This window comes from Dasypus novemcinctus, chromosome 2, assembly GCF_030445035.2.
Source record: "Dasypus novemcinctus isolate mDasNov1 chromosome 2, mDasNov1.1.hap2, whole genome shotgun sequence".
Taxonomy (NCBI): domain Eukaryota; kingdom Metazoa; phylum Chordata; class Mammalia; order Cingulata; family Dasypodidae; genus Dasypus; species Dasypus novemcinctus.
Genome location: NC_080674.1, coordinates 99,912,938 through 99,937,986, shown reverse-complemented (window position 1 = coordinate 99,937,986; position 25,049 = coordinate 99,912,938). Strand labels below are relative to the sequence as shown.

Below are 25,049 nucleotides of genomic sequence, written 5' to 3'. Positions count from 1 at the left end.
ACTTCCCTAGCCTCCCTGGAAATTCAGCTGGGGCTTTCTAGAAAAGGTCTTCTGATAATTTCTCACTAAAAACCATGTTGCCACACTGGCTAGGCTTTCCCTCATCTCATATCCACATTCTGCTGCTTCCAATTGTTCATGGACAAGCTATGAGCCTCCTGCTCAGTCATTCACGCCCAGATCAAGTTCCAGATACAACTTTTTGGTGGTGACACCTGGGATCATGGGATTACAGTTTTATTACAGCATAGGATACAAATAAGCAAAAAGAAGAAATTTCTAGGGTGAGGTCTAGAAGGGTCTTAAGCGCAAGCTTCCATGTCCTCTTCACTTGGAATCAGAAAGAGTCACCTTCCTGGCAAAGTGATGTATATTATTAATCATGGAAGCTCTAAATCTTCTATTTTAATACTCATGAGAGTTCAGGGGACAGATGACAAAGCCTAAAGCCTGCCCAAGCTGGGGAGTGTAATAAGAAACAAAATTCAGATATGGACTGTTTACAAAGATTCATCCAAAACTAACGGATACATGAAGCTTCAAAATAACAATAAAGAAAAAGCTATATCACACAAATATTAATCAAAAGAAACTGCTGGTGTAACATTTCCGATTCAGGTGGGAACAGATACTTTAAAACAGAAAGTGTTACTAGAGATAAGAGATTATCATCTGGTACTGGCAAGGAAAGTAGGGATACATTCTCTTCTCAGTACTTAGGGATACATACTCTTCTGTATAGTTGAGAGGAAAGTGAATTAACACCCCTTCTCAGCGAAACAATCTGACACTAGCTACTAACATACTAGATTATATAAAATACATATATGCTTTGACCCAAACCCACTTGTTTTTTATTCTTTTTAGTCTTTCTTCATTATGATTTGGATGTATGTTTTTGATGAGATTAATTTATGGAAGCAGCCAAACATATATGATGGATTTAACGTGTGTAAATATGTATACTGAAATGAAATATAGTAGTACATGGGTAAATGGAAAAGAGGTCAATAATGAATGTAAGTAAAGGAAAGCTGTAGAGCAAATATGTGGCCATTTTAAACAGTCTTGAGTTTGACAGACATTAGAGTTCAGATGGAAAATTTCTTTCCATATTATTTGGAGGGTCCCTTGTAACTTGAGATGGAAAATAAATAAGTAAAAAGAAAAAAACAGGATATTTCCTCAGGAAATCAGGATTCTTTGTAGTAGGTCCTGGCCAGGTTTCTCTGGAACCTCAAAAAGGCCCAAAGGCACAGCCAGGAACAAAATTCAGAAATATGAGGTAGAACAAGAAATTCCTTTTATGGTATGGCAATTTGATATTATTTATAAATTCCAAAAATAGACATTGGATTGTATTTGTAAACTGGTCTGTTTCTTTGGGCATATTAGATTATATTGGATTGAGAGGTTTTACTTTTACTTGATTATATAATGATTAAGACTTTAATTTGGCCACACCATTAGGACATTGCATCCCTGACCCCTTGATGGGCAAGGACTCAAAGAAAAGACAAGGCAGAGACTCAAGTCTGGAGTTTTAATCCTGGAGCCAGGGAATTAAGCACGCAGAGGAGCAGAGAGAAGCCTCGATTAGACACAGCAGAGGTCCCGGGCAAAGAGACGAGCTGTTTGCGTGAGTCTACAGCTGTTCTTGTGGAGGTAGCAAAGCAGCTAAGCCTGGAGAGAGGCAAGCCCTGGGAAGAGAGGAACCCAGGAAACCTGAACTCTTGCAGATGTTGGCAGCCATCTTGCTCCAACATGTGGCAATAGACTTTGGTGAGGTAGGTAAATTGCGCTTTACGCCTGGTAACTGTAAGCTTCTACCCCAAATAAATACCTTTTATAAAAACCAACCAATACCTGGCATTTTGCATCAGCACCCCTTTGGCTGACTAATATATGTTAGATTCTTGAGGGCCGAAGTGCCCACTTGTGCCCACACAAAGCCTAAATAGCAAACAAACAAACAAACAAAAAATCATTGGTTCTGGGCTCCACTGATCTGGAAGGTATCTCATTCTGTGTGGACTACAGAGACCACAAAATTCTACAAGGCCTCTTTGGGGAATGAGAGGAGCCCTGAGAAGTTGGGTTCTGCTCACCATATCATATGTTCATGGTCTTGTGTAAAACTATTTTGTAACATTTTTGTTCATTTGGAGTAAAATGAAGTAAAACTAACTTAAGCCAAGTCTGAGTTATCGTCCCACCAGCCCTCAAATCTAGATTGGTGTTAGAGGTCATAAAGCCTTTGAAGTACCACAATACTAAGTAAAATTTTATTTTTAATGAACCATTCATCAAAACATTATTAGCACAGTAATTCTCATTTTCCAAACAAAAAATTGCTACTTTATATACACAAATATTCAGAATTCTAGAAATTACAAATGTGTTCCATATTTTACTTACATAGGAAAGTTAAAGGAAGAGAATTAAAAACTTGGAAATTTATAGTAGATAAGTTATTATGCAAAAGAAAGTACCTGTGTATTTATAGACACACTGGTTGATGGCATAGTTCTACTGAAACTCATATACATTATATGGCTTAATTTATATATTATCTTGGTGGGAAAAAATTGTTATTCTTTACTTGTTCAATTTCCTAATGCTAAAGTACATATAATCCCAGAAGGATATCACTTAGGTACTATGGAGATCAAGGTTGGTCCATGACCAGGTCAAATCTAGAGTCAAAGATATTTCAAAAATGTTTTGAAAACAAACTTAACAAAGCATGCATTGGATTCTGACCATAGTCCATCTAAATTGTATCCTGTCTCTGACGGTGGCATAAGAGAAAGGTCAATGGAAGCTATGATTGACCTTCTTATCACTCCAAAATGCACTGGACAACACTCCCCCGACATCCTCAGCTTCTCTTAATAAGCTGTGTAAGTCAGTCATTTGTGTCTTGATTCAAGTTTTTCTTTCTAAAACTCTTGTATGCTTTCAGAGGGCACCATGAATTTGTTAAGTTTACTATTGCAAGTAGAGTGGTGGTTTCTTCATTTGTTCCAAGCCACCTTCGTCACACAAGAGAAGCATCTAGCAGGGCAGTCCAGAGATCAAGAGGATCCCCGTATATTAAAATATAAGTAATGCCAAAACTGGGTTACAAATACAGTGATACCTTTTACATACTTACATTAAATTATGCATTAATTCAAAATATCAATATTTACTCCTGCAATTTTTATAGGATTTATTAAAAATGATAATAGTATACAGATTAAAGTGGTGTGAAAGAATCGTCTTTCTCTTCTTTACCTCTGTGACTGAAGATTCAACTTCATTTGGAGATAACTGCAATAGTCAATCCTTAAGGCTCTTCATGAATGAAAAGTTCAAGCCAAAAGTCCTCCTGGCTTCCTTGATAAACCCTGGCATCTGGTTTCTAATAACCTGAGTTTCCTAATCTTTACCCTATATAATTTGGATCATATTTTCCAGGAATAGTAAAAATTAAACTGTATTTTCCGGGAATAGTAAAAATTAAACTGTTTAGCTTAGGCTGAGTTGAAGGCAGGGAGAGTGAGGGGATGGAGGAGTAGAGATGAAAGATATTCTATGGGTTGACTATTTATGTGTGGATGGAAAACAAGTTGAGCAAACTTCAGGATACTAAGCAATGTTAAAAACATTAAAGAAGCAATACAGTGCCGTAGCATGAGCAATGTACAAGGTTTGTGTTGTGACTAAACTATTTCAAATATATATACATGCACATACATTTTTTGTAACATACATATGTGTAATAGTTTATGTACACATATATCCATATGTATGCATTATCTAGGGAGTTTACTTTTGGCTACTGAACTGGCCTTCCCCTGTCCCTAGCACTATATGTCTATTGGCTGACGACGATAACTGACAGCAAGCAGCTGCACTGGATGATTTCTGGAGGCCTCAAACTGGCTAGACAAAATATCCAAAACTCAGACTTGAGCTTTACTGGTGTTATTCAGTCGTTTGACTTCACCTAGACATAATATGTCTCTGTGTTTGATGTTGCACTCTCTCTGCTGACCATTTAAATATTAACCAGTAACCAAGTCCTCAGAGTGTTAAGATTCTTTTCCAGCCACTTTATATTTTTGGTTATGTTTTCCAGAACAACTTGAAAAATATCCAGGTGTAATCCTTGGGACTTAAGAGATTCAAAGAACAGTTTCACCTGAAAAAATATGCAAGAAAAGAATTACCAACATGATGATGAAACACTTTATCTTGAAAAGGGATTCAAACAGCTCGCAAATTACATTGCACACAGATAAAAGCATTTCTTTGTCAATCTCTGAAAGATTTTTTTCCTCTTTTTTATAAAATTATTATGTCACTTTATCTTCTAATGATGTATAAAAGTAAGGTGAGAATTATAAATCCCCATCTTACAAGTGGGCACCTGGTAGGTAGAAATGTTTAGAGATTTATCCAAATCATAGAGTAAGTTGTGAACCTAGATTGAGTCCTGGAATTCTGAATTTGCTTAAAGAGTAAATGAGGGAAACAGACTTGGCCCAATGGATGGGGTGTCCCCCTACCACATGGGAGGTCCGCGATTCAAACCCCAGGCCTCCTTGACCCGTGTGGAGCTGGCCCTTGCGCAGTGCTGATGCACGCAGGGAGTGCCATGCCATGCAGGGGTATCCTCACGTAAGGGAGCCCCACGCGCAAGGAGTGAGCTCCATAAGGAGAGATGCCCAGCACGAAAGAAAGTCCAGCCGGCCCAAGAATGGCACTGTACACATGGAGAGCTGACACAAGATGATGCAACAAGAAGAAACACAGATTGCCGGTGCCGTTGATGAGGCTAGAAGTGGTCACAGAAGAACACACAGCAAATGGACACAGAGAGCAGAGAAGGGGGGAGAAGGGGAGAGAAATAAATTAAAAAAAAAAGAAAAGAGTGAATTCAAGGTTTAGTATGAAAGAAGATGAAAACACTAAAATACTTTAAAAAGGAAAGATAACTACAATTACCAACAACAGTAGCTTGTTAGAAAGACCTTTGTGCATATTTCCAAACTTTAATATAATCAATCCTGCTTCATGATACAATAAGGATGAAATAATACAAAATGGCTATTATCTTTCAAGGGTACTTAATTTTGAATGGTATGAATGCATATATTTTAAGCAAGTTCTAGTCCTGTTCCTGCCATTTACTTGCTACGTATGGTATATTGAATTATGTATTCCAATATAGATGTGCTCTTCATCTTAACCCATATTCCTGTGGGTAAAACCATTGTAAATAGGATCTCTTAAAGATGTTATTTTAAGTTAAGATATGGCCCAACTGAATGAGGTCGGATCTTAATCCTGATTACTGGAGACTTTATAAAGAAAAAGAAACCTGAAACTGGAACTGGCTGCTAGCAAACCTATTTCCTAACACCTCCCTTTCTTGCTTGAGTTCTATCTGCTCATGAGACTTGCTTCACCAAAGCCTAGTTCATGTATCCTCCTTCTGTTGTAAAAATTAGTCAAAACCAGTTCTAACTAGATCTAGAGACTAGAGTGTGTGCAAAAAAATAAAACTTTGACCTGAAGTTACCTATGTTTAATTATACTAAAAAACATGTCCCTTGTCATGTCAAGGCCACCATTTTTAAACATGTGTTATATGAACCAGCATGATCTCTCACTTCACAAACTCAACTAATTCCTGCCTCCAACCTTACTTTCTATTATGCCACCCCTGTGTCATTCATCCCTCCTCCCGTCCAACCTCTGCCAAATCATGTAAAAATCCTAAGCCTTTTGATCTCAAGGGGATAGATTTGAGCTATCTCCTGTCTCCTTGTCTGGCTGCCTTGCAATAAATAAATTCTTTCTTTTCTCAAAATGCTGGGTCATAATATTGGCTTCTATTTGCATAGAAAAACAAGCCCACTTGCTTGGTAACAAATCCGGAGTCAGAAAAGGCCACAGGGAGAAGTTGGAAGTCAACAGAAACCCAGAATGGAAGGAAGAGTTAATCCCCAAATGGCAGGAAGCAGGTATTCAAGACAAGGAACCCCATGGGCCGCTGGTACCAAGGGTGCTATAGATTTGGGGAGGAAAGCATGGCCATACTGATGACTTGATTTGGACAATAAATTTATGTTGTTTAAGCTACATCATTCTGTGATATTTGTCTAGCAGCCTAGAAAACTAAGAAACTATGTGACTTTGGATAAGCCACTTAATTTTTTAAAAAATAAAATGAGAAGTTCAAACCAGATTGCATTTAAGTTTACTTTAAATTCTACAGCTTGAAGATTTATTTTAAATTGTTGGCAACAGAAAGTCACAAACCTCTTGTAACTCATCTTTGGAAGAAAAGTGAGATGTTGTACTAGAGATGATAATTCTCATGGCAAATGAGCCCAAGTCAAATCTGAAAATATAAGGAATTCCACAGATTTAATTAACAGAAATATAGGCCATATGCTTATTATATTCTAAATATATAATAATATCTATAATAAGCTTGTACATTATAATAGATACTAATTACCATAAGACTAACTCTTATATTCTTTAGTACAATCCCAAAGCTATGAAATTATCAAATTCAACTATAAAATTAAAATGTAGATAAACCTTTTTGGGGGAAGAATGGTTAGCTTATTCAACCATTTTAAGTAGTGTTCCCTACTTTTTTTATATTACTATTATGTATTCCTATTAGTAAAGATTATTTGAGCAAGAACTTCCCAATATACATATTTCATTTATGAATTATATGCATATATAAATTTACTGGTATATTATTTTACAGGTAAAAAAATTTATGGAAGCAGGTGTAGCTCAGTGGTTTAAGTGCCTGCTTCCTATGTACGAGGTCCTGGGTTCAATACCCAGTGCCTCCTTTAAAAAAAAAAAAGAAAATTTAAAGCATGAAATAAATAATAGAAAAATATATTTATATGTAAATTTTGTTTTTATGCTATAAACTTACATATAAATATATAAAAGAAAATTTAAAAGCAGGAGATAAGAAATATATATGTAATAATATTTTCTTGCACTCTACTTTACTGCCTTGCATGCTTCCTTATCCCATTTGGACACCACTGTGTTTAAATGTTGTGTTTATTGGGGCAATGTTACTTGTTTGAACTCTCATTCACAGTCATAGACTAACTCCCTCACCCAGATTTTTACATGGAGAATTAGCACTAGTCACAAGGAGCTCATGCTGACAGAGCACAACAGAAACACATCTTAGACAATGGCTCCAAGTCTAGGCTCCTACACATGGTGTGCAGGAGCATAACTTCCAATTACAAAGGACATCTACAGCAGTGCAACAAATGTCTGGTAATGTCAGGAGGGAAATGATAGTTATGCAAACACCTAAACCAATGGTTCCAGGAGGGTCTCTAAGGAAATGACTATGTCTAAATTCAAGCAGTTTCTGTTTGGTTTCATGTGGATATAAACTCTTTGCTGGCCTGGGCAAGGGGTGGAAATGTCCTTTTTGTTTATGCAAAGCTGTCTGAATCCTCTACACACCTAAGAATGAGAGAGAACCAGGAATGGATATCTGAGATGCTAAGTGGCATGAAGATAAACACAGCAAATTGCACAGCATTCTGATTATGATATTTTCCATAGAGGTCATATGTGACATTTTGTATTTGGATGAGGAATGGTTGAGCACCTTAACAAGAGTTTGCTGAGAGGGAAAGCAATTTCATCCTAAACAGTCGAAAGAAATCTAATCATTATTGGGTCTTTCTGGGGAAATTTTAGGCACAGGTGCAAACTGGAATGAGCTCTACTTCTTCTAAAAACTGAAACCTCAGAAGAGACTCAGAACCAGTCTAATTTCCAAGGGGGTGGGCCTTAGGAATTCTTCTGATTGTATTTTTTTGAGTTACTGTTACCCAGAGATCTCCATTGTGCCACCTTCTCAGAGAACTGGCTGCAGGGGTAGGCATTAACTCCTACCAAAATTCCCAAGGTTTTCCCCAGAGCAAAAGTGCCTTAACAAAGCAGACCTAAAGTATTTGATGCACTATATATGGCTTCATCAGTTTCTCCTGGGTTGAGGAACAAACCAGGAGGGATTGTGGGGTAGGGACTAATGACTGGCTATAACTAACTCACTTGCTCCCAGCAACTCTCCTTTGCCTGGGCTGAATAAGAAAGATCTATTTTCTATTCCCTTCGTCTCACTTCTCCCCTTAAACCTTAACAAAGTGATTGGGCTAGTGAGATTTAAAGCCTATTGACATCACTCAATTTATATCATTTATATACTTTGAGTGCCACTTGATTAGGCAACTGGAGACATTCAGGTAGAAGAACATATCTGAGGGACAAATAATTGCATATTTTTCATAATTTGTACAGATAAAGTCCAAGACTTATTAAGAAAATAAAATACAATGGAATTGTTCACCCTTCCTTACTTTTCATACTCATAATTATCCCTTACAACAGGAACTGTGGAAAGATGAGATAGTTAATCATCTGTTACTCTTCCCTAAAGACTTGGAAAAAGAAAAAATCGTAGTTGCATATATAAATCAAATAACGGGATTTGGAATAAGCTTTATTGAAAGGTTCTAGGGTAGTCCAAGTTTGTGAAACTGTTAAATTTTCAACATTTTAAATTTTATTTTAAAATTAATTAAATCCCCAAACTTTTGAGATTTCTCAAAATTGTAGGCCATTTAAATTTAAAATATTTTGCAACATTTAAAGAAATTTAATAACTAGATGATAATAATGAACGTACTTTAAGCAAAGGTCTACAATAGGCTGTGACATTCGTGATGTACTTTGCTCTTAATATATAGGCAGATTTTCTAAGAGGCTGATGAAGTTGAGCAGCTGAGCTCACTGGCATGGCCTCTTCCAAGGCTTTGGAAGGCACTGTAAAAATATGTTTACATGGCCATGCACTTTTGTAAATTCTGCAAAAATAAGGTATGTTTGTATTCTTTTTCTTAAAGAAGGTCCCCAGATTGTATAAGCTTCAGGCATCACAAAACCTGTCCTATCTTTTGATGAAGTATTTTAACACATATCATCTTACTGTAGAGAACCTGTCTAAGGTCACACAGCTAATTAGGATTAGGACTTAGGTTGTGGATACAGGACTTCTAACACAGCTTCATGCATAAGAAAATTAATTTAAACATCTTTCCTAGAGAAAAGTTATACTTTGGGCTGTGGAATAGTCATTTAGTTTTCTGTATATTTTCTAAAATTTCTATGATATTATTTTTTAAATTTTATTATCAGAAAAAAATGTTTTATACTTCTTTCCCTTATAAGCTTGCTCTGAGGAACAACAATGGATGAAAACAAATACTAACTTTTTAAGGAGATGGGTCCAATTATCTCTAACAAAATTCCAGGCTAAGTGCTGCCCATTTGGGTTTCTGGCAATCGCATGAAGAAGAGATGCAAAGTCTTTTGTCTTGATAACTTTTCCTTCCATTCCTAGTTTGATTAACCTGAAGAAATAAAAAACACTCATTTTTTCATGGCGTGTTACATACATAGAAATTATATTACAAGAATAGGACAGAAAGAGGCATGATAAAAGTATAATTTACCAAAACAGTAATAAATTCTCTACTAGCTAAAAAGTTCAAATAAACTTTTCCTTTTTTTCTAGCAGTAATTAGTTTTATGTTTTTATTATTTCAAAGAACTTTGATTAAAACCTTACATACAAGAATATATATTTACAACATTAGTTTTTTATCCAAGGTTGTGAAAGTAAAACATTGCTATTTGTCTAGCAACAATCATCTGATTAATAACTAGGGAATATTTATTTTCACTATTTGCATTTTGTCACTATGCTGCTTTCTAGAAGTAAAGTCAAAGCAATACAAATCCAACTTCAGTTTTATGCCTTTAAAATCAGTGACTGAAATTTTATTGACTTCACTGAGTTTGTGTCAGTTTACTTTTGACAATTTACTTAATGCACTTACTTTACTAACTTTTCTTGATGTTTGCTGGTTGACAATGCATACAGAATTTTGTTTTTTTCAGCATCTGACATTGACAGTCCATATTGCTCTAAAAGGTAATTCCATCCTGCTGTGGTCTGAGCACCCACAGAATACACAATCTTTAAAACATCTGTTGGAATACTGTAATATTAAGCATTAAGTGAAGAAAGTGTTCTATGGAAGAAAAAACTTTTTTACTTATTACAATTTTAAGTTGCCATAACAGAATCACCCCTGAATCGTTTCTAGTAAATACTTAGTGCATTAAACCTGTTTTCCTGCAGTTTTTTACAAAAATATTTTCTGTAGTTTTACTTTTCAGATTATTTGTGTTTTATCTCTTGCTGATCATAAAGTGTTGGCAAGTGGAAAAATCATAAAATTTTAACTTACTCTGAGATGACAATAGAAATTTGATGGAATCAACAGATAGATGATTTTTGAAATATGAACGTACTGGTTTATACAGAATTATATCATTAAGTAACCTATCTTGGTGCCACATGACTTTTAATATCAATAGTTATAACTCAGTAATAACTGATATTCATACTGATGGCTTGGAGAAACCACAACACAAAGGAGCAGGGACAGGGCAAGAAATCTGCATTTGTCATGCAGTGACCATATGGTAGGGATAATTCTAGTCTCTAAATGTCTTATTTAACTGTCAAAGCTACCCAGTGAAGTGATTATTAGTCTGGTTTTTAAAAAGTAGAAATTAAGCTTGGAAAGTTTAAGTAACTTGCATGAGGTGACATTACTAGTCATTTTGGAGATGGGATTTAAATTTATGCTTCTAATGCCAATGCTATTTCCACTATAAATATTCAAAGTGCCATTGGATCACAAAATAAAGATTAATTAAATGTAATCCATACTGCTTTGATTGTAGTATATATTACTATATAATTTAATGAAAATCAGTACAATACATTATAAGTTCCTTTAAGGATAGAGCACATAGGTTTTTAGTACTTCATCCCTAGCACCAGGGATGAAATGCAAAGAATTCTATTTTGATTCATAAATAAATGAAGCAATCAATTAATCTATATAAAGTAGTGCTTCATTAGAATTAATACTATCGATCTTGGAGTTTGGGAAAAAAAATTCTGGGTTATAAGCATAACTGAGCAGTACGAATATTTTCAGAGGTAAAACATCCCATTCTACATGCCAAACCATCATCATATCCACTGTAGATATGTAGATGGATTCCTGCAGGTAAGACCGTCTCTCCAGCAACCAGCATAAACACAGAATAATAACATTCTATAGTGTTATAGAAGAGCAGTACATTTACATTTTGGCTTGACTCATATAACCCATTCAATTATGAACAAGGAGAGAATAATAGAGCTAAAAGATAATTTTTCTAAAACTATTTTTAGATCTACATCTCAAAAAGTAGAAAGTCCTAAAAGAAGAAAGTGTGAATTACTTTTTTTTTTTTTTTAGGAGTTACCAGGAATCGAACCTAAGGCCTCATACCTAGGAAGCAGGCATTCAACCATTTGAGCTCCATCTTCTCCCCTCGAATTACTTTTTAAAAAGGAAAATTCAAAACAGGATTTCAAAGGGCTCACTGAGATTTAGTTATGGGGGAGAAGTTATGACAGTTTATCATAGCAATTTGGCACATGGAAAATTGACACTATTACATTGCATGATATTAAAGTGAAAATTTTTCTATTTTAAAAAAAAGAATTTTCCATAATTCATATGCAAATTTGATTTCCCAGGACATCCACCTCTAGAGTCAGAGTTTTAACAGTAAAAATATAAAATCATATGTTGGGCAGAAATCAAGGCTTAAATTGAAAAGATTGTGGGATCTGTCAGTACCGATGGGTAGTAGCTGCTAAACTGAACTGTCACACAGTCCATGTGATCGCTGGGCATCTTCTTGATTATAACAACTACCAGAATCAATCCTGCCACCCACATGCATTCTATTCTAATGGTCAAATTATCATTTTCCCATCGAAGGTGAAGGCAGGAACAACTTGAGACCAAGGCTTGGCCTGTGGTATTGGTTGTGAGGGAGCAAACGTACTTTAAAAAAGCATCCCCTTTAACTAGATTTTCGTAAGTTTAATTAACTGCTTAGTGGTGTTTTAATTGCATGTCTCTTTCACATTGCTTCCTTTAATAGCTCTGTATATTTGAAAGACATCACTTCTGGAGATAGGTATCCCCCTGCTTCTACCCTTCAGCTATCTTTCTATCACTCTGCCAGTGTGTATTAGCTCTCCCTAAGGGAACCTAAACCTCGCTTCTCACAAAATCTATTGAGAATTTACTATGTGTGAGCATGACACAATGGTATATAATTCCCAGTATATTTTTTTCCATCCTTACTAAAAGGTTTTAAATCAGGGTTTCTGAACAAGAGGTCCCTGAATTTGAAGTGAAAAAAACCCCAACATTTTTCTTGTGGGGACGTGTTGGTATGGGTGTGATATATTTATTAAATAATACACAATATAGTGTGGACCTAGTTAGGGGTCTGCGGTTTTCACCTGATTGGCAAAGGGGTCCATGGAACAAAAAAGGTTAAGAGCCCCTGTTTTAGATCTAGTGTCTGGCTTGACCAAAGACTTCTACGACAAATGTGAAAGGAGCAAAGAATAGTGAAGAAGTCTAGGTCTACTTTAATTTTCCACTGGACTCCATCCACAGAGAGAAGAGTTCAGCTGCCTTCCGGATGCAAGGAGCGTGGTTCAGGTCACACGCCAGCTTCAAGAGAGCCGCACGAAGCATCCTGTCCCAGACAGAACCGACATCACTCCAACTTTGCTTGTCAATCACTGGCTTAAAATACTGGAGAAGATATCGCTGCAGAAAGCATGAGATAGTTTACAGAGAGGTTAAATTTAGTACTTCACACATTCTTACTCACCCACATAAAGGGTCCAAATCTAAATTCTGCCTGAACCTTCCCCAAAACACAGAACTTCTTATCTTCCTATTTTTCTTCTCTTTCTGGCTCCCACCTACCACATCTGAGAAAGAGTTTCTACAGAAAAAACATGATTTCATTTCTTATCTGTGAAGGGAATTTCAATTGGATATAAGATAAAATCACCTTGAGTTGGAATGTTCTACTCATAATCCTGGTATTTAACTCTTAGGATGGTGAGGACAAGGAATGAGGATAATCAAACCATTAGGTGCTGTGCTACTGACTAGGCTATCAGCCAATCTCCTCAGCTTCTCCACGATTTAATCACGAGTTCGTATAACACGGATGGAACCTCATTAATCCTCCAGGTACTATGTATTTACTCAATAGATACTCTGAAATAATACAAACCTTGAGGTTTTCAGTGACATCTGAAATGTTCTTTCTGTCCACCAAGTGGTAAAACAATTCTAAGTGTCTTAGACCTTCAAGAAGTGCAGAGCTGCTTGTTTCATGTCGGAGATAGCGAGTCAGGTCGAGGGCTTTGTCAAGGGTCAACCTTCCTACACTGAGATATAAAACAAATATCAATGATTTTTGCATACCTTATAGTTCTTAGTACTACATCAAATATGAAGTAGAGAACAATATCAGAAACAATTATAGCCAGACAACTTGATTTAAATCCCAGCTCTGTCACTGACTAGCTGTGTGATCTTTGGCAAATTACCCAACCTCTCTGGGCCTCCATTGTCTCCCCTGTACGATGCAGATAATAAGAATTTCTTCCTCATAAGCTTGTTGTGAGAATTTAATCAGTTGATATTTGTAAAGCATGTAGAATAATGCCAAGCACATAAGAAGAGCTTCATGAATGAAATAAATATTAACTAATATTGAAATTTAGTGCCAACTAATAAAATTTTTATATAATGCCATTCACTAGTTGTTTCATTTGTGTATTTGAATTGTTTCTCCAAATAAAGCTGGAGTTCATGAGGTGCCGTGCCTTTTCTTTCTTTCTTTTCTTTTTTTTGATGTTGTTCCTAGAACCTAACAGAGAGAAGCAACAATCATTGTGACTGAGACAAAACCGAGCATTCTAAAGTCCTTGACTTCTCTACATTTTCTTTTAATGAGAACAAACAACAGAACTATTGTCCTGAGTACAAAATTTTAGAAGCTTTTCTGTAGAGGGAATAAACCATAACCATCACTTTGTAAAGTCGCTCTAACATGGGTTTCTGAGAGGGCAGGTGTCCACACAGGATCTATAAACCTTGCAAGCATCCAACTTCCAGGCTAAGCATGCTTCACTGGGAACAGATTCTAGAATCAAGGATGTCTCTGTTGAATTTTTCGTTAACATAATGCTTTACCTTCTTTGGATTTTAAAATTTTCAAATTCTTATCTAAAAGGAGGGAACTGAAACTAGAAAGAAGTGAAATGAACTTTCGTTATGACTTTTCTCAGTCATAATGACATTACTGCTTTAAAACAGGCTTACGGAAAACTTTGCAAAAATTTCTTCTGAAGACAGAGGGTCAAACCATATACTCTGTTAGTCCATGGTCTGCTGTATTTTTTAAAAAATCCACAAAATGTCACTGTTCTTCCCACATGTGTAAGTATTGTAATACATGGTGTATCATCAGCAAAAGGGGAAAACAGCATTAGAGTCTAGCGTTACAGTTTTAAAAAGAATGTTTGACACATAAAGAGTGCATTAAGCCTGGTTTTCTTCTTCAATCTAGCCTCATTTATGTTTTACTAAAACAAAAGCCATTATTAGAATCCTTACTTTTGTATTTGCCTATTTTTCTTTATTTTAATCTGAATATTTATTCAAAAGGAGATTTTTAATATCTCTTCTTATTATAAAAGTAATAGAAACAAATTACAAAACAATTGGAAACTAGCAAAGAGGGAGAAAAAACATACCCATAATTTTACTACCCTGCACTCTCACTAACAGCATTTGAGAGCGTTTCCTTTGTTCTTTCCTTCCTCTGCCCCCCACTGACCTTTCACTTTTTTCTTATGTAGTTGCAAACATAATACCCAGACTTATATTCTACTTTTTTCCAACTTCACATTATTTGAAATATACATTTCTACGTGGTCACTTCATCTGCCTATTCATCACCTGATCTTTTTTTAATAGTTCTTTTTCTTATTTTTAAAAAAAGTTACATTAAAAAAATATGAGGTCCCCATATACCCCCTATCCCCTCACTCCACTCCTTCCACATCAACAACCTCTTTCTTCATCGTGGCACATACATTGCTTTTGGTGAATACATTTTGGAGCACTGCTGCATCACATGGATAGTGGTTTACATTGCAGTTTACACTCTCTCCCAGTCCACCCAGTGGGCCATAGCAGGACACACAAAGTCTAGCATTTGTCCCTGCAGCACCACCCAGGACAACTCCAAGTCCTGAAAATGCCCCCACATCATATCTCTTCGTCCCTCTCCCTACCCTCAGCAGCTACCATGGCCACTTTCTACACATCAGTGCTACATTTTTTTCCATTACTAATCACAATAGTTGCATAGTAGAACACCAGTAAGTCCACTCTAATCCATACTCAATTCCTCCATCCTGTGGACCCTGGAATGGTTATGTCCAGTCCACCTCTATATCAAGAGGGGACTTAGATTCCACATGGATGATGGATCCAATTCTCCAGCTTGCAGTTGTAGGTACTCTTCGCTCCCTGGTGCGGTGGTTGACCTTCTTCACCTCCCTGTTAGCTGGCCAAGGTAAGTCCAAGAAACCAGACGGTAGGAGTTGCAAGTCTCCTGAGGCTCAGGGCCTGGCTGTCACATGGACAGTCCAGAGATTCAGGTCTCCTGAGTATACACCAACCCTAATGTCAACCACAGGTTCAGTAAAAGTGACAGAAGAGGCATGTGTAGAAAGGTCACATCTGAGTCCAACTCCATCACACTCAGGAACACAAAGTCCAAAGTAAGGCCAACTTTCATGGCACTGAACTCCAGAGTCATCTGCCATGACCATAGAACCTGTGGGTCTCTGTAGCCCTCAGGAGAACCAGTACCTGGGCTTCTATCTACTTCATCACTTGATCTTTTAAGACAGTTTGTATTAGATAACACTAATAATGTCAGCAGCTGGCATTTATTAAGCTGTAGCTGTGCTTAGTGCCCCTATCTGCATTACCTTATGCTGTCCTCAAAACTGTGTGCTAGGCATTATTACTGGCGTTTTCGAAGACTAGAAAAGTTTAAAGATGAGAAAGTTTAGGCTTAAAAAAGGTTAAAAAAAACACGAAAAACCAAAAAACTTTATCTAAGCTTAAACAATTAGTAAGTGAGAGCTGGTACTTGAACACAAGTCTATTTTAACCCGAAACCTGTAGTGTTACACATTAACCTGTCTACCTAATGAAGAAAAAAATCTTATTTGTTTTTCCACTAATGCATCAATAGCTACAGGGTTCCTTCTGCTAAATTTAGAGTAACTGTAAATTTATAGGCTAGAAAGAGCAAAAAAGACTTTCCAACTGATTGAAAGATTGACTATCATTTGCTTAGTTGCCAATATTCTTCATTCGTCCTAGGCTTCCATTTTTAACCTACCATCTCTGACATCTGCTCAGAGATTCTTCTTTGAGCAGACAAATCTCCTTCAACAAGCAGTAGCCCTTTCTCAGCCAGCCTATCCTCTATTGACTCCTATGTAGGACAGCGTTTTTTCTAATTCTGGCCTCGCTGTGCTATGCCAGCGTGGTGTTCCTAAGAGCTGTGGGGATGAGGATTAAGCTCTTGCTCCTCTCCTTTTTTTTAACTAGGGAGTTCTGTTGTTTAGAGAAGCTTTGCCTGAGGGATATCCTGCTGGTTACTTTAGATCTGACCTAAATAAGCATCTGAAAGGAAATAATGTCACACTGAATAAAATGAGTTCATTGCAGTAATTCTCAGAATAGGAAAAGCTTACAATGCACAATACTCTACCTGATCCCCAATTTATTTTTTCATTGGGGATTGTGTGACCTGATTTTCTGTTGGTGATGAATGGAAAAGGAAGAAAAAACAACAAACCACACACACAATTTGTCTTTCCAGGAAGTATGGAGAGGAAGAACTGTACAACCAATTCTTCCTTCATATCCCTACCAATTTCATATTGATTTCTCCAACGTAGGTAATGAATGGATTGTGCACGAGGCTAACAGCTCATTTAAAAATTGTAAATGTTAAGTGTGTATTTACACTCTTTGTTCAATGATGACACAGATATTTGGTGTAACAGCCTCGGGGAGTGAAACAGGCCTTGGAATGGGGTTTGAAACTCTGGCGCATGGGAAAGCACATGCCAGACCTACCGGAGCATCTGCCCGCTGCGCCTGCCCTTTGGATGGCCTAGTGGGAACCATGGTCCAAGTTGCCAGATCGTCTCATATTTTAAGATATTCCAGAAGTCAGGATTTTTATATAAATTATCTTCTTTAAAATGCTGGATCAGATTGAGAAACAGTGTGGGCCAAAATGCCTCCTCAGTGGGTTTCCTTGGGTCCATGCTTGGCAGTTTTTTTACCTCTTTCAGCCCAAGCATGATGATTAACAGATCAACACTGAACATTTGATTTTGAGATATGGTACATACAGTTATGGATCAATACTTTCCTGTGAAATTAGATAAAATTTTGCATTACCTAACCAGTTGAAATGCATCGTGAATCAGACCCATTCTGTCTTTAGGTCTGAGAAATGTGTGGTTCTGATTCAACTGTGCACTGAGTTGATCCCATCCACGGCCCTCATAGTGAACCATGTAGTAGCCATTTAAGTGCACATTGAATTTCACCCAACTGGTCTTTCCAGGTAACTCCAGAGTATCTGAGAGAAGGAAATGGAGTAGAAATTTCATTATCCATATACACACCAGGCACGTTTCAAAGAATATTAGTTCCCAAGCTATTATTAGGTCAATGGGAAAATAAAGTTATGGAAGAGTGATGAGGAAAATCATTTCATAGTCCACAGGATGGTTTTTTGGGGGGAAGACAGTCCTCATGTGAAAAATCAATTCATCAGTAAAGAACTGCTGAATTTGTTCTTAAAAAATTAGTCTTTACAAGTCTAAGAGGCATGCAAGGGCCCAATGATCTAGATGATCTAAGCGTGACTGGAATTTGGCTTAATTTATTGGTTCTGTTATCTCAAGGTTTAGTTACTGAACATTAAAATATGTATATGTAAATAGGTAATCCATTTGTCTAGTCCTTATTTTGGGTGAAATAAGGAGTCCAGATTGAATATGACTTTATAATGGAAACCCTCTAAAATTTTAATGGAGTGTTCTATAGAAGAAATTAAAATATACTAGTCAGCAGATGTGGCTCAAGCAGTTGAGCACCTGCTTCCCACATGGGAGGTCCTAGGTTCAGCCCCTGGTGCCTCCTAAAAACAACAACAACAAAAACAAACAACAAGCAAACATGGAAAAAACAACTCAGGGGAGCCAATGTGGCTTGGTGGTTGAGCTCTGACTTCCCACATACAAGGTCCCGGAATCAAACCCCAGTCCTGGTACCTCAAAAAAAAAAAAAAAAAAAAATATATATATATATATATACACACACAGACACAGTATGCATTTTTTACATGACAGGAATTATACTAGGTGGTAGAATTACATTATCATATACTGTCAACAACTCTGTGAGGTCTAGTCCCTAGTCAAAAAGATGAGAATATTGAATTAAAAATTCAGGATCCAAAAAAAAAAATTCAGGAGAAGTGATTTTCTTAAGGTCTCACATCTACTAAATGACAGAGAGGGGATTTGAACCCCGAACCAATTGATTCCAAAGTGTATGCTTTTTTCCACTATACTTTTTTCCCTCATGGAATAAGAACTGGATTAGTAAGTATTAAATTACATAAGATAGGCTTCCATCTTTCTCAATATAAATACAAATCTATCGTTAAAAGCTAAATGCACAAGAGAACTTCCACTGAATGAAAAATGCATGCTTTCTAACTGAAAGTTTGGTAAGTACTATGTGGATAAATGAGAACTTCCCCAAATACAGATCCGTTATTATTTTATTACTTATAACATCTTTCCTTTAAATAACTCAAAACATATTTAATTTCAGTATTGAAACACCTGTTTAGCTAATTAGTTCATTACCCGTCTTTGATCGTAGAATGTGTCTGTGAATTGCGTTGGAGGAACTCGTGGAGTAGGTCAATGGAATATGCCAAAGGTACCTGTGTTAGTAAGTAAAGATTGTTACAGACCAAAGAAAGATCATTTCAATTTTCATGTTGTCAGATTCAGATAGGCTGTAAAAATCACCTAACCACATAGCCTTCACACTGCCAGTGACCTCATAAATCTTAAGACCAACATACCCTTTGATTAAAACAAAGGAAAAAATTCTGCCATGATAATTATGAAGGTCCATCACTATATACCTCTCTGAACTATGTCATAAATACCTGTGCCATTTGCTGTCTAAATCTCATACCACAAGTTCTGCTGTTTGTTTTCTCCCGAGTAAAAGAAAAAAAAAGTCAATCTTCCTTTTACGTATCCAGAAACTCCCATTGATAGATGCATGGTAATTTAAATAACCAAACCAAAACGGTAGGAAAAACCTTTGGAGGTAAAAACTTACCCCTGTATAAATTTTCACTTCTCCTTTTGTTTAATAGGGCAACCCACATCCAACCCACCAACAGTTAAGGGACTGCAAGTAAGTGATAACCAATGCTACAGTGTAGGACAGTAGTCAAGCCAAACTCAGAGAGCAGAAAAGGAGTATGGGTTAGAAGAAAAGACTTCGGTTACTTTTTTATACCGGTAGGGGTAAAACAGAAAGAAGAATAATGAAGGCAGTGTATTCATCCTCAGAAAAATATAAAAAACAAAGGAAACAGCATATACTGACTCAATTTAGTAAAGGAATAGAAAGTGTAATCTACCTCCTCTCAATCAGAAACAGAGTGGGCATCACCATTCCCAAATTCTCAGAATTGAGGAATGAACCAACATAAGGGGGGAGTGCAATTATGGACTAACATAGACTTATTATTATTCTAGCAATGGAAGATCTTGTAACATTGATATAAAGGCAGTCGCACCCAGAGGTTCTGAGAAGAGGGAAAGGGAAGAACAGGTTTAACATGGGAGCACTTTTGGGAAATTGGAATTGTCTTGCATGACATTGCAATGACGGATATAGGCTGTTATACACTGTGTTAGAACTTACAAAATTGTGGGGGGCAAAGTGTAAACATAATGTAAACTATAGTCCACGGTTAGTTGCAAAGCTTCAATGTGTGTTCATTAATTGTAACAAATGCATCACACTAATGAAAGATGTTAATGTGGGAAAGTGCATGGGGGGGAGGGAGTGGGGTATATGGGAATCCCCTATATTTCTGATGTAATATTTATATAATCTAAAGTTTCTTTAAAGATTAAAAAATTTAAAAAAAGAACATATAATCTATATGCAAAGACAGAGTAGAGATAATTACATAGCAAACTAAAAATCTTTACACAAAAAACTAAAAACAGACACAGAGATGTTGCCAATACTTAATCTAGTGGGATTCATGGACATATCTTGACTCTAGAAAGAAAGGGATTTTTCTAGATAATCTGGGGATGGAGAGAGTTTGGATAGCCATGAATCAGAGGGTGAAAAGTTTTTAACAATTTTCTGGGTACTGCTCTAGGTAGAGGGAAAAACAAAGACCATTGCAGTAGATGTTTGTTATTTGGTCTCATCCACAGTTTTCAACTCACTCAATATAGTTTGCTAAGTTCCAAAATTGTGAGTCCTCTTTTCCCAATAATGAATCAAACATTAAATTTTCCAGGCTCTGTGTCAAACAATGTATTGTCTAAGATCTCTGAAGTTCAGACTTCAGAAGAACATAGAGAAAAAAGGAAGGATGAGTACATTAAGAAGTGGCGTAAGAGTTGCCATTAGACTGGAAATAGGGAACTGATTTTAAAAGGGAAATTAGAATATTCTATGCATTAAAGACCTCATATTTACTTTTTTCTTAATTAGAGAAGTTGTAGATTTACAGAACAATCATGCATAAATAAATAGGATCCCATACACCATCACCCTACCACCAGCACCTTGCATTGGTGAGGAAGGAACATTTATTACAATTGATGAAAGCATATTTTTTAAAAATTGTACTATTAACTAAAGCCCATGGTTTAATTAAGCCTCACTATGTGTGTAGTGTAGTTCCATGGATTTTATTCTGTTACCATATATACAATCTATTTCCCCTTTTACTCATATTCAGTTACATATTTCAGTGCTGTTAATTGCATTCACAATGTCGTGCTACCATCACCACCATCCATTACCAAAACATTTACATCATTCCAAATAGGAACCCTGTACATCTAAAGCCTTAACTTCCCATTCCCTAGCTCCACCCTATCCTCTGGTAACGTATACTCTACATTCTGATTCTATAAGTTTGCTTATTCTAATTGTTTCAAAACAGTAAGATCATATAATATTTGTCCTTTTAAGTCTGACTTACTTCACTCAACAAGATGTATTCAAGGTCTATCCTTGCTGTTGCCTGTATCAGAACTTCCCTCCTTCTTATGGCTGAATAATATCCCATTATGTGAAGATACCACATTTTGTTTACCCATTCACGGTTGATATTCACTTGGTTTGCTTCCATCTTTTGGCAATTGTGAATGATACCACTATGAACATCAGTGTGTAGATGTCTGTTTATGTACCTTTTATCAGTTCTTTTGGGTGTATACATAGTAGTGGGATTGCCTGGTCAAACAGTAGTTCTATACTTAGCTTTCTGAGGAACTGCAAAACTGTCTTCATCAGCTGTACCATTTTTATTGCCAATAGAAATGAATGAATATTCCTATTTCTTTGCATTCTCTCCAACACTTGTTATTTTTCCTTTTTTTTTTTTTAATGACAGCCATTCTAATGGGGGTAAAATGGTACCTCATTGTAGTTTTGATTTGTAATTCCCTGATGGCTAATGATATTGAGCCTCTTTTCATGTGCTTTCTGGCCATTTGTATACCTTCTTTGGAGAGATGTCTAGTCAAATCTTTTGCCCATTTTAAAACTAGGTTGTTTGTCTTTTTGTTAAATTAAAGGATTTCTTTATATATTCCAGATATTAATCCTTTATTGGATATGTGGTTTCCAAATATTTCCCCCCATTACATAGGTTGTCATTTTATTTTCATTATAAAATCATCTGAGGAACAAAAGTTTTTAATTCTGATGAGGTCCCATTTACCTATTTATTCTTTTCTTGCTTGTCTTGGGTGTAAAGTCTAAGAAACTATTATCTAACACATGGATCCTGGAGATGCTTCCCTAAGTTTTCTGTGAGGAGTTTGATAGTTCTAGCTCTTTGATTCATTCTGAGCTGCTTTTTGCATAAGGTGTGAGTTAGGGGTCCTTCTTCTTCTTCTTCTTCTTCTTCTTCTTCTTCTTTTTTGCTAATATAGATCCTTTTCTCAGCACCATTTGTTGAAGAGACTCTTCTTTGCCAATTAAGTGGTTTTTGCCACCTTGTCAGAAATCAGTTGGCCATGGGAAGTGGCTGTGGCTCAATTAGTTGGGCCCCCATTTACCATATGGGAGACCCTGAGTTTGCGTCCAGGGCCTCCTTGTGAAGGCAGGCTCGCTGGCATGCTGTGGAGAGCCGCCCAGCCAGCAAATGCCCTGGAGTGCCGACTCAGCAAGGTGACAAGGGAGACAAGCAAAAAATGCAGAAGAGCGCAGTGATGGACACAGAGAACAGACAGCAAGCAAGCTGCAAGGGGGGAGTGAAAATAAATAAAATAAATGCAGACACAGAAGAGTAGACAGCACGCAAAAAGTCACAAGGGGAGGAGATTAAAAAAAATCAGTTGGCCATAGATACGAGGGTTAATTTTTGAACTCTTAATTCTATTCCATTGGTTACTATATCTGTCCTTGTGGCAGTACCATGCTGTTTTTTTTTTTTTTTAAGATTTATTTTTTATTTATTTCTCTCCCCTTTTCCCTTGCCCCCTGCTCCCCCCCCCCCAGTTGTCTGTTCTCTGTGTCCATTCGCTGTGTGTTCTTCTATGTCTGCTTCTATTCTTGTCAGCAGCACCGGGAATCTGTGTCTCTTTTTGTTGCATCATCTTGCTGTGTCAGCTCTCCATGTGTGCTGCTGAACTTTCCTTTGCGCTGAATTTTCTTTTGCACTGGGCAGCTTTCCTTATGGGTTCACTCCTTGTGCGTTGGGCTCCCCTACACGGGGGACACCCCTGTGTGGCATGGCACTCCTTGCGTGCATCAGCACTGTGCATGGACCAGCTCCACATGGGTCAAGGAGGCCCTGGGTTTGAGCCTTGGCCCTCCCATGTGGTAGGCGGATGCTCTATCCATTGAGCCAAGTCCGTTTCCCTACTATGCTGTTTTGATTACTGTGGTTTTGTAGCAGCTAGGTCCTTGAAAATAGAAACAATAATCATAAGAGCAAGCATGGATTCATTTGGGTTATTTCATTTTAAATAAATTCCATTCATCGTATTAATAGGAGTAATAGAGCAGAGATACTTGGGCAGTGTTGCATTTCTTGATTTGAGTAAAGTCTTTACCAAGATTTCTCAGGATAGCCTGGTGAACAAGATGACTGTGCAACTAAGTAGATATGTTTTCATTATTACTCAGAACATCAGATATTTTAAAGCATTACGTTTCATAGTCTATTACTGAAAAACAAAAGGCAACAGGAGTTTTTAGCATCTAATTAATCACACAGGGACTATCTATTCTCTGATGATAAGATGCATAGGTGTCATAATGCTTCCTAGGTGTGGGTCACAAATATAGTACTGAAAAGAGTCCATTTAAAGTCAGAGTATATTATAATAAAAATATAACTGATCACCCTTTCATGAGAACTGAGGTTCTGAAGGCTGCCATGGAATTACCAAGAACAGGATTTTTGCACAAAGCAGTTTGAACCGCCTGCTGCTCTCTAAATCTGTGATCAAGGCTGGTTTAGGCCTTTGAGTTCCATGTAGAAATAGGATCCCACAAAGTTGTCAGAAGAGCTGACAGGAAGCTAATGAAATAATGAGCAAGCCAAGATGAGATAAATTAGATAAAAAAGAAAAGCAGCCACCTTTCCTGGAGGGCTGTCCATTCAGGGTCCTCTTTGAAAACTCCCCTCAGGAAGCGCTCCTGCTGTTGTTTGAGTGAACTGCCTTCCTGTTTAACCACCACGAGGGGGATTCCTTTCTGGAGAGTCCATGTGGTCATCATCTCTTTCACCCTCACATTTTCCCCCAGAAAGCTGAGGTGAAATGACAAATGACTTTAGTAACTCAAGAGAAAGGATAGAATCCAAAGAGAGACCAGAATCTTCAGCCTCCTTGGGTGCCAGAAACAAGGCTTAGGGAGCGGGACAGAGGTAGGGGAGAGGAAAGAAGTGGAGGGACTCTTGGGGCTGAATCTCAAGAAAGATAATTCAGGTAGCTGGATTCAGTCAGGTTACACTAATATCCAGACTGCTCCCATGAAATTACCCGATTGAGGGATACTTTTGGGAGCTTGAGGGTTAACAGGTCAGGAAAAGCCCCAGTAAGAAGAGGCAAGTGGCTGAGGCCGGAGCCTCCCTCCTGCTCTCCCTGCTCTCCTTTCCCCTCATCCCTCCTTGATAAGGATGGAATGTGGGGGGTGGTGGGGGGGAAGGTGTGATTTAGGAGGCTAATATCTGCCTTTTAGAAGAGCTATGATATTCCAACAGGATAATATTATACCAACAGACATATACTGACAGAAAACAAAACTTCTAGCTTCCTATATTCTGGTATGGATTTCTGATTATTAGATGACACTGAATCTTCCTTTATAAACCATTACTGAGGGAATTATTATGACTCTTAAAAATTGGCTGTTTCACCATTATGACTTCCTTTTTTCCCTTCTACAGTGCTTCAATAACTACCCTGAGGTAAGCAGAAAGACAAAGCCTCAAGAAAGCCATATTTCCATACCTAACAACATACTTTGTATGGCATTTTTCAGTGCCTAAAGGGGGGTGCCAAATGCAGCAGTAACAACTCAAAAGAATTTTTTGCTTAGGTAGCTTCAGTTAGCAGCAGA

At 37.1% G+C, this 25,049-nt stretch overlaps 1 protein-coding gene across 1 annotated transcript in view; it reads right to left on the bottom strand.

Annotated features, from left to right (window-relative positions):
- Window positions 1-2,325: 2,325 nt before the first annotated feature.
- Window positions 2,326-25,049, bottom strand: part of ERAP2 (endoplasmic reticulum aminopeptidase 2) — a 52,509-nt gene continuing 29,785 nt past the window's right edge. The window contains exons 10-18 of the mRNA XM_023588074.3: window positions 24,067-24,237; window positions 19,061-19,140; window positions 17,577-17,760; window positions 13,303-13,459; window positions 12,640-12,824; window positions 9,963-10,124; window positions 9,333-9,473; window positions 6,316-6,397; window positions 2,326-4,189 (exon numbers count right to left, since the gene is read on the bottom strand). Coding sequence (XP_023443842.1) covers window positions 4,046-4,189; window positions 6,316-6,397; window positions 9,333-9,473; window positions 9,963-10,124; window positions 12,640-12,824; window positions 13,303-13,459; window positions 17,577-17,760; window positions 19,061-19,140; window positions 24,067-24,237 — 1,306 coding nt within the window. The 3' untranslated portion in view covers window positions 2,326-4,045. The remainder of the gene's footprint in view (window positions 4,190-6,315; window positions 6,398-9,332; window positions 9,474-9,962; window positions 10,125-12,639; window positions 12,825-13,302; window positions 13,460-17,576; window positions 17,761-19,060; window positions 19,141-24,066; window positions 24,238-25,049) is intronic.